The sequence below is a fragment of the Megalobrama amblycephala genome, linkage group LG9 (genome assembly GCF_018812025.1).
Source record: "Megalobrama amblycephala isolate DHTTF-2021 linkage group LG9, ASM1881202v1, whole genome shotgun sequence".
NCBI lineage: Eukaryota > Metazoa > Chordata > Actinopteri > Cypriniformes > Xenocyprididae > Megalobrama > Megalobrama amblycephala.
The window spans coordinates 18,670,049-18,683,940 of NC_063052.1; the positions used below are offsets into that span (position 1 = coordinate 18,670,049).

Sequence of the window (13,892 nt, forward strand, 5' to 3'; positions counted from 1 at the left end):
CATGTCTTGTTTTAATGGAATTTTTGCTTTGATGTGGTTGAATACAGCTGGTAATGTTTATACGCCAACATTTGATGTTCATTTCTTGTCTCGTTTATAGTGATTTACTGTTCTGTTAGCTACCTCTCCTTTTTCCTCAGATATCATAGTTTATTCCCTTCTGTGCTTCTGTCTTTAGGGCTGAGAAATATATTGATGAATTTTATTGCCAAATTAAAGTTTTCATTTAGCCAAAAACAGGAAATAAAATTTTGGACTGTTCAATTTGGGTAAATGGGTACTTGAACTTATTCTGTTAAGGGTGTCGCGTTCTTGGGTGATAAATGAATCCAGTTTTAGTGTTGTTCTTCGGCAATGAGCTGCCTTTGTGTTTCAGCTGGACAAGTTTTACATCTTGCTACTTCAGCATCCTTTTTGGTCATGGTGAAGTGTGTCCACACTGCTAAAATATTTACCTGTTGTAACTAGTGTTGTCATGATACTGAAATTTCTCATTCCGATACGATACCTTGAAAATTATCGATATACCTTTTTCGAAATCATGGGGAATAGCTGCCCCAAATAATAAATATTTTAAATATTATCTCATAATTTTTTTCCATCTATTGAAAGCCTAGGTAATCAATATTTTCAAAATGCTTTAAAAAGCATGACACGTCCCAACAGTAGTCGATATGAATCAAGCAGGTTTAATCCAAGTCTTCTGAATAGACATGATCACTTTATAGGATAAACAGATTTTAATTTATGTTTTTACTCATGTATACACATCGATCAATTACTATTAAAATTATCTCACATAAATGTTTGCTCGTTTAATTTATTAGTGTTTTTACAATGGGGTAGTTTTGTTGCAATAACTTACATGTAGCACAAGGAATCTTGATTTGAAATTTTTACCCTTTAAATACATGAATTGTTTGCCAATCATTCATATTCGGGTCTTTAGCGACCCGGATCTATATCTAACACGGATGGATCTCCACCTGTCGCGATAATAAAAAAACTCCCCTAATATTAGACTAACCATTACAGAAGAATAAAATAAAGCATATTTTGTTACGTTTTTTTCAGACGTTGCCACCCTGTGGATTAAAGGTGAATTGCACTTATTCCGTCATCAAAGATTCAATTGTTGTTGTGCTGAAAAAAAAAAAAATACGTACACTGATACACACCTCAGGTTGTTAGCGACTTTATACAATTAAAAAAAAAAATTAATAGGAAAATAGGCATTCTTTTATAATTATTTTTTTCTTGTTATATTCTTTATAATGAATTGATTGAGGAATACTAAGAAGGTTGATGTCTAACTTTGAAAAATGAATGAGGAGGAGGGTAGCAAATGACATCCCGGGTCGATAAAGACCCGAGGTATGCATTTAAGGGTTAATTGAATTTACAAAAAAGTGAACAGTCAGTAATAAAATAAGAACACATAAATAAATAGCATAGATACTTTAGAATAAAGATACAAATGAAATAAACTGTTTTTCAGGTAGGTCTAACATAGCACTGCACAGCATTGGAAAACCCTGATATTGCAATATATATATTTTTTTTCTGCGTAAATAAATAAATAAATAAATAAATAAAAAATATATATATATATATATATATATATATATATATATATATATATATATATATATATATATATATATATATATATATATATATATATATATATATATATATAAATAATATAAATTTTATATATACATACATACATATATATATATAATTTATTATTTTTAATTTATACCAGACAAATAGCTCAATTTGGAAAGAATTATTCATTCTCAGGGATTGAAACTTTTTTTTACTTGGTAGCACTTTTCACCAGCGAGAATTTAGGAATTAAGGAGCACCACAACTACAAATTATATTGATATATATATTAACAAATTTATTTTATTTAAAAACAACTTCCACACATTTTGTAGAGAAATGATAACAGTAGTGATGCACTGATCATGATTTTACATGGCTGATTTCGTTTTTTTTTTTTAACAAGCAAAGTGGCAGATTCCGATACCGGTTGCTGATTTATTTATTTTTTTCTTTAAAGCTGCTGTCCGTAAGATTTGCCTCTTAGTTGCCATCTGTTTTAAACCTGCAATTAGTTATATGCAGAATTATTATCTTTACATGCTTTGTGCATCGGCACAGCGGCTCAGCGCGGATAAATCTAATGTTTGCTGTCAGTCACCATACCGGTGTGGATACTGTACTTCAGAGTCACAGATTGTAGTCTTGAAGTATGACCAAAGTAGGAATTTTCACTGGTAAATGTCATCTAAACAAGTAACATGTCTGCCACTTTTGTTCTGACCAACTGAGGGGAAAAAGCATTAGGCCCACAATAATTGCACTGCCAATGGTGATTAAATCTAATGATCACTTAACTCATATCACATCAAACCGTGCAAATTATTATTGTTGTACTTTGTTCTCAAATTGTTAATGTAAACAACATAAGCATTGCGTGACTGTGCATTTAGTGTGTATTAGTGTTACCTGTAGATTTCAATTTCTGTAGCCACTCCACAGTCCGTAAGTCTTTTGCTTTTTTACCACGGCGGAATCTCCAGCACACCTGCACAAAACAAAAACAGCAGACAAACTGAATGAAAATGCAAATTCACTTGTGGACCATTCAGTGATATAGCTTTTCATTGGTTACCACTGTAGCACTGCGCTTATAAACACTACTTTATATGGAGATGAAGAAAAGAAAATGCAATTGAAACTTTTGAAGACAGTCAGTTCCCTTCAGACATATTCATATAAACCCCCAATTCATTATATTTTTCTTCATATTTCGCGCATCATGAACAATTGAGCTGCTGTGCCTGGTACAGAATTTTCTTTGCTGGCGAGTCTGTGCTCTATTCTTTGCATCAGTCTTCAGCGTGTTCCCTCTCTGGCGTGTGTTAACATGCTGTTTACAGATGTCATAATATTTTCACACAAATGACAGTATTCAGGTTCAGAAATTTAATAATCAAACATAAAGCCACATTTCCACTTTCCCCAGGAACTAGGGACTTTGGGGTGGTACTCAATGTGTTTCGACGGCAGGAACCAGGGTCTAAATAAAATTCCTGGTAAAAAATTTCCCCCTCAGAAAGTCCCTGCTCACAAGGCAGTGCTTTTTCAAAGTTCAGGAACTTTCAGGGGTGGGACTTGCTGATTGGTTGAGTTCACGCAGCATTTTGATTGGTTGACTGCACGCAGCATTTTATTTCAACCACCATTTTTTTAAAAGTCTGTTGCGGTGCATGTAGTAAGAGTTGTTTGCTATTCGAATCAACAATGGAGTTTAAAAAATACAACCGTCGACAAGGTTTAGGCTTTATTAAGTTTAGATGCGGAGGATGAAATCCAGTGGGAACTGAAAAGTTGCGCACAGTCCTACGTCACCAGACTAATTTGCCTAATCTTCACTGTACTTTAGACTGCGATAAAAATGCAGACAGCAGCAGGTCTGGGGGGGAAAAAAAGTTCCTGGGACAAATTGATCTGGGTAATTTTGGTGGAAATGCGGCTTAAACACTGCATAGTGTTCGCTGTATAAATTAAATATAAAGATGGCATGTCTACTTAATATCTCAACGGTTATATAGCACATGAATATCAGGTTTAAAATAATGGACAAGTCAGAAGAAGCTGTGCACCAGACAGGCACCCCAATCATATTTGTTGTATCAAGCATAGCATTGGTCTGCAACAGTGACAGTGTCCAGCCTATTATATAAAACTGGCAAAAAAGCCTGGGTGTTAAATACGCTGAAGGAGACTGCTGGGTTATGCATTCCATTCTGTTTCACTCCATCCAGCTGTTTTTGGATAAAAGAAAAAGTCTCATGAAAAGAGAGTAAGTTCAGTTGAGAGAGACTGAGATTACAAGAGAAATGGGGCGAGTTAAAGGGGATCCCCTGTGATGTAGAGCATGTCTCCTTGGCACTGTGTCAGGTGCTCCAGGCTGACTGTTTTTTTCCCCCCCTGCTGCAGACAGCTTTTTCCTGGCCTTAGGATTCAGAGGCAAACCCCTGGAGGGCTGAACCAACCCAGAAAAAGTTTGAATAGGTGGGGGGGTGGGGGTGGGGGGTGAACGAAGGGGTTAGTGGTATGTAAAGTCAAGCTGGGGGTTTTCTTCATTTTTTTTCTTCCCCCCCCTTATCTGTGTTTGAGGGATATCCTTGCCCAGAGGAGGGAGCCTGAGGTATTGTGCCGTTTGTGTTAAAGAGCATTTGTGAAGTGTGAGATACGGATACGTCTGACCTGGCAGTGACCCCGATGTGTGTGCGAGTTAATGAATGGAAGCATGAGTCATCCAACAGCCGTGCCAGTAGTAATCGTCCTCTAGCTGGCCGCAAGATGAGCTGCAACATGTGGTGTGCAAACATGCTGTTCATCCACACACATTTGTGTCTGTCTCTTCATCATTCCCTGCGCTCTGACATTTACACACATGCACATTGGCTCAAGTCTACTGAAACATGGTAAGCATTAGGGGTGGGAATCGCAGGGTACCTCACGATATGATACGATCACGATACATGGCTCACGATAACAATAATATCACTATACAGCGATTCTGCGATAATCGATATGCTAGACAAACAAAATGCTAGTAAAATTTATATTAAAGTCCAAACTATTAGAAAACAGCACTAAGTTTAGTCTGTAAATTAAATTTAACATTTTAAGTAAATTAAACATTTTATGCTTATACTTTTTAAAAGCTTAAACTTTTCTTTGCGCATAAACTGACACATTTAGCCTAAGTTAACTGCTTATCGACTTTATATAAACCTGGTACATTAAAAAAATTACCAATCTCTTTTATTTAAACCTGGCAACATCTGTGTTTACCAGCTTTCTTAAAATCATCCTGGGAATAGTGTTGTCAAAGGTACCGACTTATCGACGGGTATTTTAAAATGTTAAAAATGTGACCAGCATAGCCTAGCATTTGAGCGCTTTTGAGCGGATTCTTAAACACCTCTGATTGACCATTGTGTGTTCACGCGCTCAACATATATGTCTGTGATTGGCTACAATGATCAAAAACATATTGTAAATGGACATCTTTGACGTTCTAGATTTACACAGGAGCATTTGAAAGCAGGCGTCTATCAGCTGATCCCTAATATATCCGCTGATAGACAAATCCACTGTTAGACTTCTGTGTATATCTGTGTAAGTGCTCGGTAAAGGACGTCAAAGATGTCTACGTTTGTCATATCAATGGTATAAAAGCCTAAGTGCGTCAAGACTTAAAAATAATAGATGCCCCAGCCACATTTTAAGTTCACTCACTGCTATCTGCCATCCTGTTAAAAACATCTTTTTCTTAAGCTAGTCAATTTATGTTCACGTTTCCCTCATTCATGTGTTGAGCGCCTTGAAGTAGCGATGGTGGGAGCAAGGAAATCTATTTAGAGTGCCTTATTTTATTAATTAAAATATTGATATTCGGTGCCAGCATATCAATTCTCCTACCGCACAGAGAAGGACAATGATATATTGCCCTATCAATATTTTGTCCCACCCCTAGAAAGCATGTTGGTTGTGATGGGCACGAGCACTCAAGGACTTGAAAGAGATAGTGAAGTTTGATAAGGAAGTTCAAAGTGTTTTTTTTTCTTTTTTTTCTTTTTTTTATATAAAAACTATATCAGATCCCAAAAGCAAACAACAGATGGTACTAATACTAAAACTCATGATCCTAACCTTTATCACCATAGCAAAATCTCAGTTAGCCAGGCAGTGATTAATTTATGAATCATTAAAATATTGTTTTTTGGGATGTTGTGAGCCCATAGACCAAATTTTTAAAAGCTTCGCTTAAATGTGCGTTATAAAAAAAAAAAGTGTTCATTAAGGGTGCGTTCACACTTGTAGTTTGGTTCGTTTGATTAATTTGGTCCAGACCAAAGAAGGGAAAAAAAACATTTAGTCCTGGTCCGATTAGCGTTCAGATTGGCAATTTTATCACCGAACCATAAGACATAGGGATACATTCACAATGTGATTGGTCGGATTTTGACGTATTGCCTGTTTTGAGACGGAACTTGCCGAACATCAAAACAAGGCTGTGTGCTGAGGTAAATGCGCTTGTTGTGTGTGCGTAGCGGTGCGTAGCCTGCATGTGATGGTATTTTGGCCAGCTGGAAGCTCGTGAGTCAAAACAGCGGCGGGAATCCATCTGTCACACACACAAATGATCTGCTGCATGGAGACGCGAGTCTGATGCCTGTCATGGGCAAACTCGCGTCTATGACGAGAAAAACCTACATGATTGAGGATTCTGTCCATTTTAGGATCTCATCTTCCTGTTATTGGTTCGTTTACATGTCTTTGGTCCATGTTGCTTTCATATATCATTCAAACCGCACCAGAGTTCGTTTGGAAGTGGACCGAGACCCATCTTTTCAGCGGCCTCGGTCCGCTTGTTTGGTGCGCACCAGGGTTCGGATGGCAGCGTTCACATATGTTCAAATGAACCGCACTAACCGAGCAATCGCACCAGGGTTCGTTTTAATCGAACCAAACATGACAAGTGTGAACCCACCCTAACATCTGTTGAAATAGAATTCTTAATTGCAGAATTGAGATTTGAACCCGGAAACAGTATTTGATATGACTTAGCAAGTGGTTAGCTAAATGCAAACATACCAAAATGGGACCTCATTTGTAATTTTATGATTTGCATTTGAATACATTGCCTTTATCGGAGCACTCAGGCGATCCAGCTGACCACCCTTGAGGCATATTGCCTCATCTTTCTCAGCACATGACTAAGCACTTGGCTGTGTGTTTAGAGTGTTGTTAGCTTCTGGTTGAGTGGTAGTAATGGAGACTGTCATGCTGGGATATGGAACTTCAAACCTTAGGATGCTACTCTCTGAGCACTTAGCTGGCAGAGCACCTCTCCCTGTGTCATCGGTGGGGGGAAGTCCTCAAATGAGATTAAGTGCCATGAAAGCAGCGTGATTTCAGGCTGGGGAAGGTTGCCAAATGAGCCGAGCTCAGCACATTTCCTCGAAAGCGTGTCGCTGCATGTTGGCATGCTGTCTGTCCACGCTGACAGTGAAAGTGCTGTGGAAACAACAAATACAGCCCGTCAGAACATATTTAATGTTTAAATTACAGCCATGTGGACAGGGACTTTTGTTTTCTAGTTTGTTTCTTAAAGGACAATGTGTTTACTATACGACCACCTAAACTTCCTTTAGGATTTGCTGACTGACCAATCTGATATCTTTTTTTTCCTTCAGCTGGATCAGGATCGTTACAGGGTCCTCAGACGCCTCAGTCGACCAGCAGTTCTATGGCCGAAGGTGGTGACCTGAAGCCCCCTACGCCTGCCTCAACACCGCACAGTCAGATGCCACCCATGCCTGGTGCTAGGTACGTCAATATTGTGCCTTTCTATATCAACTGTAATATCAGTTTTGGGACAGGATATTCAGAATTAATTTCAAGGGCCAGAATCTCTTATTTGAGCTTACCATCATTATGTCTCGCACAGGAGCAGTGTGAATTTGCAGGACCCGTTTGCTGATGGTGGGGATCCAGCTTTTTCCAGACGTAACTCTGTGACCCCCAATTCAGGTTATCAGCCTGGTATGGGTGGACCAGACATGATGGGCCGCATGGGGCCTTATGAGCCAAATAAGGACCCCTTTGGTGGTATGAGAAAAGGTGACTCTTCTGGTCATATTCTTACTCTGGAATATTCAGGATCACTTTGGTGATTTTTCTGTTTGTTCATTTTCATATGGAATTATTTCTCGCCATTATCATGTATGAGACATGCATACATATATTCGGGCCCAATTTATAAGATTAAATCTTTATAGTTGTGCTGCTATAATATTGAGCCAGCTCTGTTACGGTTTAGTTTGTTTGTACTTTGCTACATTAACACTTCAAAATTTAAAGTTGTCTGCTCTCAAAAGTATTATGCACATCCTATTATTTTTATCCCAGTGTGATTGATTGTTAAAAGGCTTAACAAAAAACAAAACAAAACAACAAACAAAAAAACAATGTTTTAAACAAATTTAGTAATTATACTTAAAAATATAAAATGCGTTTTTAATGATTTGTCATGTAGTAAATAAAACACCATGATAAGAATCATAGGTTGTACATAATATTTTAGTATACAAAAGGGGATGTTCAGTGTGTCTCTGCTTGCATTTTCAGCAGGTGAGCAGTTCATGAGCCCAAGTCAAGGCCCAAACAGTGGCATGAGTGAACAATATAACCGAGGCGCCCCAGGACCTATGGGTAATATGCCGATGGGTCAAAGACAACAGTACCCATATGGTCCAGGATACGACAGAAGGTGAGAGCATTTATTTCTCCGTTTTACCTATATATTAAGTGTAGCCATTGAATTTATCACAGCAATGAATACATTACTACAGAAATCTGACGAGTGTTCATCTTAATATATAATAGCTTTGCTGTGATTTTTACATTTCAACCCAACCCAACCAAGGAGTTGTGTCTTCTGTTACTGTTTCTCAAATGCCATTTCTTTATTTCCTCACAGACCAGAGACAAGTATGGGCCCAGATGGTAATATGGGTCCACAACCTAACATGATGCCTTCTGGTGCAGATGCAGGGATGTACTCACCCAACCGGCCCCCACAACAGCAGAGGTTAGCATTTAATTAAACTACACAGATGTTGTATAGAAAGCTTTATTAGAAAATTTGCTTAAAATGTTGAAATGCTTGAAATTGAAATTTCACAATTGTTGCTCGCTTATTTCTATTGTTTGCTGCTCACTATTGAACATCCATGCTTTTTGGGCCTTTCTGAAACTCGATGTATATTTTTGGATTGCAGGCATGATTCTTACAGTAATCAATACCCTGGCCAAGGTGCTCCCCCTTGTGGACCATACCCAAACCAACAGTCAGGAATGTACCCACAACAGCAACCGGTCAGTGCAAGACAACCTTTTAAATCTTATTGTATTGTTGGTAGCTGTCATTGCCTAAGATCTAAAAACTTTTTCTCATACAGAATTACACACAGAAGAGACCGGTTGATGGTGTTTATGGTCCTCCTGCAAAGCGCCATGAAGGGGACATATACCCGTTTAGTGGTCAGCAACAGGGACCCCAGGCCCCAGGTGGACCTCAGTCCCAACCAGATATGTATAACCAATATAATACCTATCCAGGCTCAGACAGACGCCCACCAGGCCCACAGAGCCAATTTCCTTTTGGTTTTGGGCGAGACCGAGGACCTAACGCGGGTGGTCCAAACTCCCAGCCCTCCATGCAGCCACAGATGATAGGTAGCTCCATGAGTGGTTCCATGCCTTCAGTCCCAGATGGACCCCAAGGTCCCATGTGGCCTGGGCGTAATGAGATTAACTACCCAAACTATCATAATCGCCAGGGGCCCCCTGGTGTCCCATCTCAAAGTCAAGGCTACCACAGCATGAATCGTTCTGAAGACATGATGCCTTCAGATCAGCGCATTAACCATGAGGGATCTTGGCCTGGCCATGTTAACCAGCGGCAGCCCCCATTCGGGCCTGGAGCCTCTGGGCCACCAATGTCCAGACCTCTTCAGCCCAACTATCAATCCTCCCAGAACCACATTCCACAAGTGTCCAGCCCTGCACCCATGCCAAGACCAATGGAGAATAGGACCTCACCCAGTAAGTCTCCATACATGCACTCGGGGATGAAAATTCAGAAAGCTGGACCTCCAGTTCCTGCGTCACACATTGCCCAACCGCCAGTGCAGCCCCCTCTGATTCGGAGAGACGTAGCATTCCCACCAGGTTCAATAGAGGCCTCGCAGCCCATTCTGAAACCACGTCGTCGGCTTACCATGAAAGATATTGGTAAGAGGCTCACAGCATTGTTCCCGTGAACACTTGTCTTGATCCATTTGTAAAGTGTTCTGAAAGTTGTTTTGTTTTGTTTCAGGAACACCAGAGGCTTGGCGAGTCATGATGTCCCTCAAATCAGGCTTGTTAGCTGAGAGCACATGGGCTTTGGATACCATTAATATTCTTCTCTATGATGACAACAGCATTTCTAACTTTAATCTGAACCAGGTTAGTAAATTTTATAGACTGTATGACTAGGGATGGGTCAGGTTTGTCAACCAGTGTGATTTATTTTTAATTCATCTTTGTTCCGATTGCAGCTTCCTGGCTTCCTCGAGCTCATTGTTGAGTACTTTCGGAGGTGTCTCATTGAGATCTTTGGCATCTTGAAAGAGTATGAGGTTGGAGACCCTGGGCAGCGTACCCTAATTGACCCAAATGCCATTGACCCTGAGATGTCTGATGAGGAGGGGCCAGAGGCAGAGCAGATGGAAGAGGAGGATGAGGAGGAGGATGATGAAGATGTCGAGATCAACCCTATCCAGACGGCACAAATCCAGGTCAAGCAGGAGAAAGAGGAGTCTACGCAGGTCCAAAAATCGAATGAAAAGAATGACGTAGAAGAAAGGGAAGGCGAAGACACTTCATGCAAAGATCATCTTAGATCATCTACCCCATTGCAGGACACGAGTGCCTCCCAGCAGAGGCCAAAGCAGGCTAGTAAATTTGACAAGCTTCCCATCAAGATATTGAGGAAAAAAGACCCGTTTGTGATTGGGCGCACTAGTAAATTGGGTCGGCGGCAAGCCTTTGATAGTGGTCTTATCCATTGGAGTGTGGGTGGTGGTGACACCACAGAGCACATACAAACCCATTTTGAGAGCAAGATGGAACTCTTGAAGCATCAGAAACGGGTGCCAGTGAATGTTGAGCCACGTAAGAAGGTATCTCAAGTAGTGGAAACTGTTACGGATAATGCTCAGAAGGCTCAGACAAATGAAGAGCAGCAACAAGTACAACCTCAGCCATCCTCAAATCAACCATTGTCAGAAGGTAAAATTACTACAACAGCAAGCACGTCGGCGAGTATAACGGCCACCATTGATGATGTTCTGTCGGCAAGGCGAGGCTCTGTGACTGAGGAAGCAGTCAGAGGCAACAGGGATAGTGACAAGGAGAAAAATACGTTTCTCTTTGGCATCGATCTTGCACAGCAGAGTCGCAAAATCAAGATCTTGGAAGACGAGCCACATAGCAAGGATGAGACCCCGCTCTGTACACTCTCAGATTGGCAGGATGCCCTTGCTCGCCGCTGCATCTGTGTTTCCAACATTGTTCGCAGCCTTTCCTTTATTCCTGGTAATGATCTGGAGATGTCAAAGCATCCAGGACTTTTGCTGTTACTTGGTCGGCTTGTGCTGTTGCACCATCGGCATCCTGAACGCAAGCAGGCCCCGGTTACCTATGAAAAAGAAGAGGAGGAAGATGAAGGTGTCAGCTGCGAGCGAGACGAGTGGTGGTGGGACTGTCTTGAGGTTTTGCGGGAAAACTGCTTGGTTACATTAGCAAACATCTCAGGCCAGCTGGACCTCTCCATCTACCCTGAAAGTATTTGCTTACCACTGCTGGATGGCTTGCTCCACTGGGCCGTGTGCCCTTCGGCAGAAGCGATTGACCCCTTCCCCACGCTGGGGCTCAACGGGACACTGTCTCCCCAGAGACTCGTCCTTGAAACCCTTAGTAAGCTTAGCATCCAGGATAACAATGTTGACCTCATTCTGGCTACGCCACCTTTCAGCCGCTTGGAGAAGCTCTACGGCTCCCTCGTGCGCATGGTTGGTGACCGCAAAGTGCCCGTCTGCCGGGAAATGGCGGTAGTGCTGTTAGCTAATCTCGCGCAAGGCGACAATGTCGCGGCCCGTGCTATTGCTGTGCAGAAAGGAAGTGTTGGAAACCTTCTTGGCTTCTTGGAGGACAGTCTTGCAGCCACCCAGTTTCAACAGAGTCAGGGCTCGTTACTGCACTTACAAGGTGCACACTTCGAGCCCACTAGTGTGGACATGATGAGGCGGGCGGCACGAGCCCTGTACGCCCTTGCCAAAGTGGAAGAGAACCACTCTGAGTTCACGCTGTATGAGTCACGGCTACTGGACATATCGGTGTCCCCACTTATGAACTCTTTGGTGTCCCATGTAATCTGTGACGTACTTTTTCTGATCGGCCAGTCATGACAGCCGTGGGGGTGATCATGTTTTTCCCCACTCGTTTTTTTAATGTGTGTGTGTCTGCGTGAGTGGAGAAAATTTAACAGCGAAACTGACTGACTGTATGTTAATTTTTTTTAATTTATGCAAAATCACCTCAGATTCCACTGTCTATCCTGTCTACCCTTGCTTTGCTCTCAAGGAAGGATATACCATTAAGTCGCGATCGATTTAACATGTATGATAAGAATTAAACTAACAAGGATGTGCCGATCGAGATCCTCACCTGCAAGAGTGCGCTGCCCTTTGGACTTTTTTTTTTTTTTTTTGTAAGGAAAAATAAAATTACAAAAAAGACACAAAAAACAAAACTGTAACCAAAGTTGCTGTCACGTTTACAGTGAGTTTGGGGAAAAATTGTGCCCATATTTACCTTCCGGGTGAGGATGGGCATGAAGACGACCATAATCTGGTTCTTGGAGGCTAAATGGACTTGCAGACTCTGGTGTGTGGTATAAATTGCTGTAACTTTGATTAAATATATACTTAGCCCTAAAGGAACCAGGTCGTTGGCTGTGAACAGAAATGTAAATGGGAGGCCTGTGCAGTAGATTGTAGGACTTTTTTCTGTACTGTACACCTTAAAACTGTAAACATACTGTAACAATACTGTTTCACACTGAGATAATGCTGGCTTGGCAGCAAAAAAACTGTAGTTTTTAAAAATGATTTTAGTTCATGTTGAGAGAGGAAAAAATGGCTTTCCCCCCAAAGTAACGTGAACCTACAACACCCCGACCTCTTCTTTGTCCCTCGATTGTATGACTTGACCCTTAAAGAAATCACCTCTTAGGACTGGTCTTGAGCTCTAGATGCAGTCCAGGCTGCAGTGTATATAATGATGTTGTAAATTACACTTGCTCTTTTTTTCTTTCTCTCTCATCTTATGGCGCTCTTCACCGTTTTTAATCTTTGACGAATTAAAGGTTTCACTCAACAGATCTCTCATTGCGCATTGCCATGTGTTTATTTACCACCTTTCTCTCCTTACATCTCTGGTTGTAGGGATGCAATCTTTTGCCCTTGCGATCCCATACACATAACATTTCAATTCTTTTTGTTAAAGCTGTAGAGGCATATATCAAACCAGACAAGTCCATTAACTCCAACCGATTTCATCATCATTCACCGGAACAAAGATACAATAAACAAGTTTTTCCCCTCTTTCCCAGCGGTTTCCTTAGTCGATTCCAGTGCTATGGATTCATATTTGTATTTCAGATGATGTAGCTAAAATCTTGTTGTAAATTCCTTTTTCCCCCTTTTTGGCTTAATGAATATCATTTATTCCGTATGAAATCTTTATACTATATGTTCCACGTGTTAAGAATAAATGTACATTAAATCTTGGTAAAACGCTTGTGATTGGTTTATTTATATCAATTTTTATCAGTTTCGCAGTTGGAGTTTATGAATTTATAAGCTGTATGGACTGCATTTGTTGCATTGTTGATCACAGATTCCTCCGTAAACAAAAAAAAAAAAAAAAATTGTGGCTGGAACCAAGGAAGTTATAATGGAAGTAAATGGTATATGCTCAAATGCCAGTGTTTGGCAAGTATAGCCAGAAGACTTAAATGTTACACATGTTCAATTGTTGATACAGTCTTACAAACTGCATGTGCAAAGTTGCTGTCCATTAATTCCACGTGTCATGTCATGACTCTGACTCTGTAAACACTTTAATTTTCATATGCATAAGGATACTTGAAAGGTCAAAATCCTAATATGTATTGCATAGTTGACAGT

At 40.6% G+C, this 13,892-nt stretch overlaps 1 protein-coding gene across 3 annotated transcripts in view; it reads left to right on the forward strand.

The window, feature by feature from the left end:
* Window positions 1–13,084, forward strand: part of arid1ab (AT rich interactive domain 1Ab (SWI-like)) — an 81,050-nt gene extending 67,966 nt beyond the window's left edge. For 2 of the 3 annotated variants that reach the window (XM_048201993.1, XM_048201995.1), the window contains 8 exons: window positions 7,290–7,422; window positions 7,544–7,716; window positions 8,224–8,365; window positions 8,576–8,686; window positions 8,877–8,973; window positions 9,057–9,891; window positions 9,977–10,107; window positions 10,200–13,084. In XM_048201993.1, coding sequence (XP_048057950.1) covers window positions 7,290–7,422; window positions 7,544–7,716; window positions 8,224–8,365; window positions 8,576–8,686; window positions 8,877–8,973; window positions 9,057–9,891; window positions 9,977–10,107; window positions 10,200–12,110 — 3,533 coding nt within the window. In that variant the 3' untranslated portion in view covers window positions 12,111–13,084. The remainder of the gene's footprint in view (window positions 1–7,289; window positions 7,423–7,543; window positions 7,717–8,223; window positions 8,366–8,575; window positions 8,687–8,876; window positions 8,974–9,056; window positions 9,892–9,976; window positions 10,108–10,199) is intronic. The other variant, XM_048201994.1, reaches the window with a different exon arrangement.
* The last annotated feature ends 808 nt before the right edge of the window (window positions 13,085–13,892 follow it).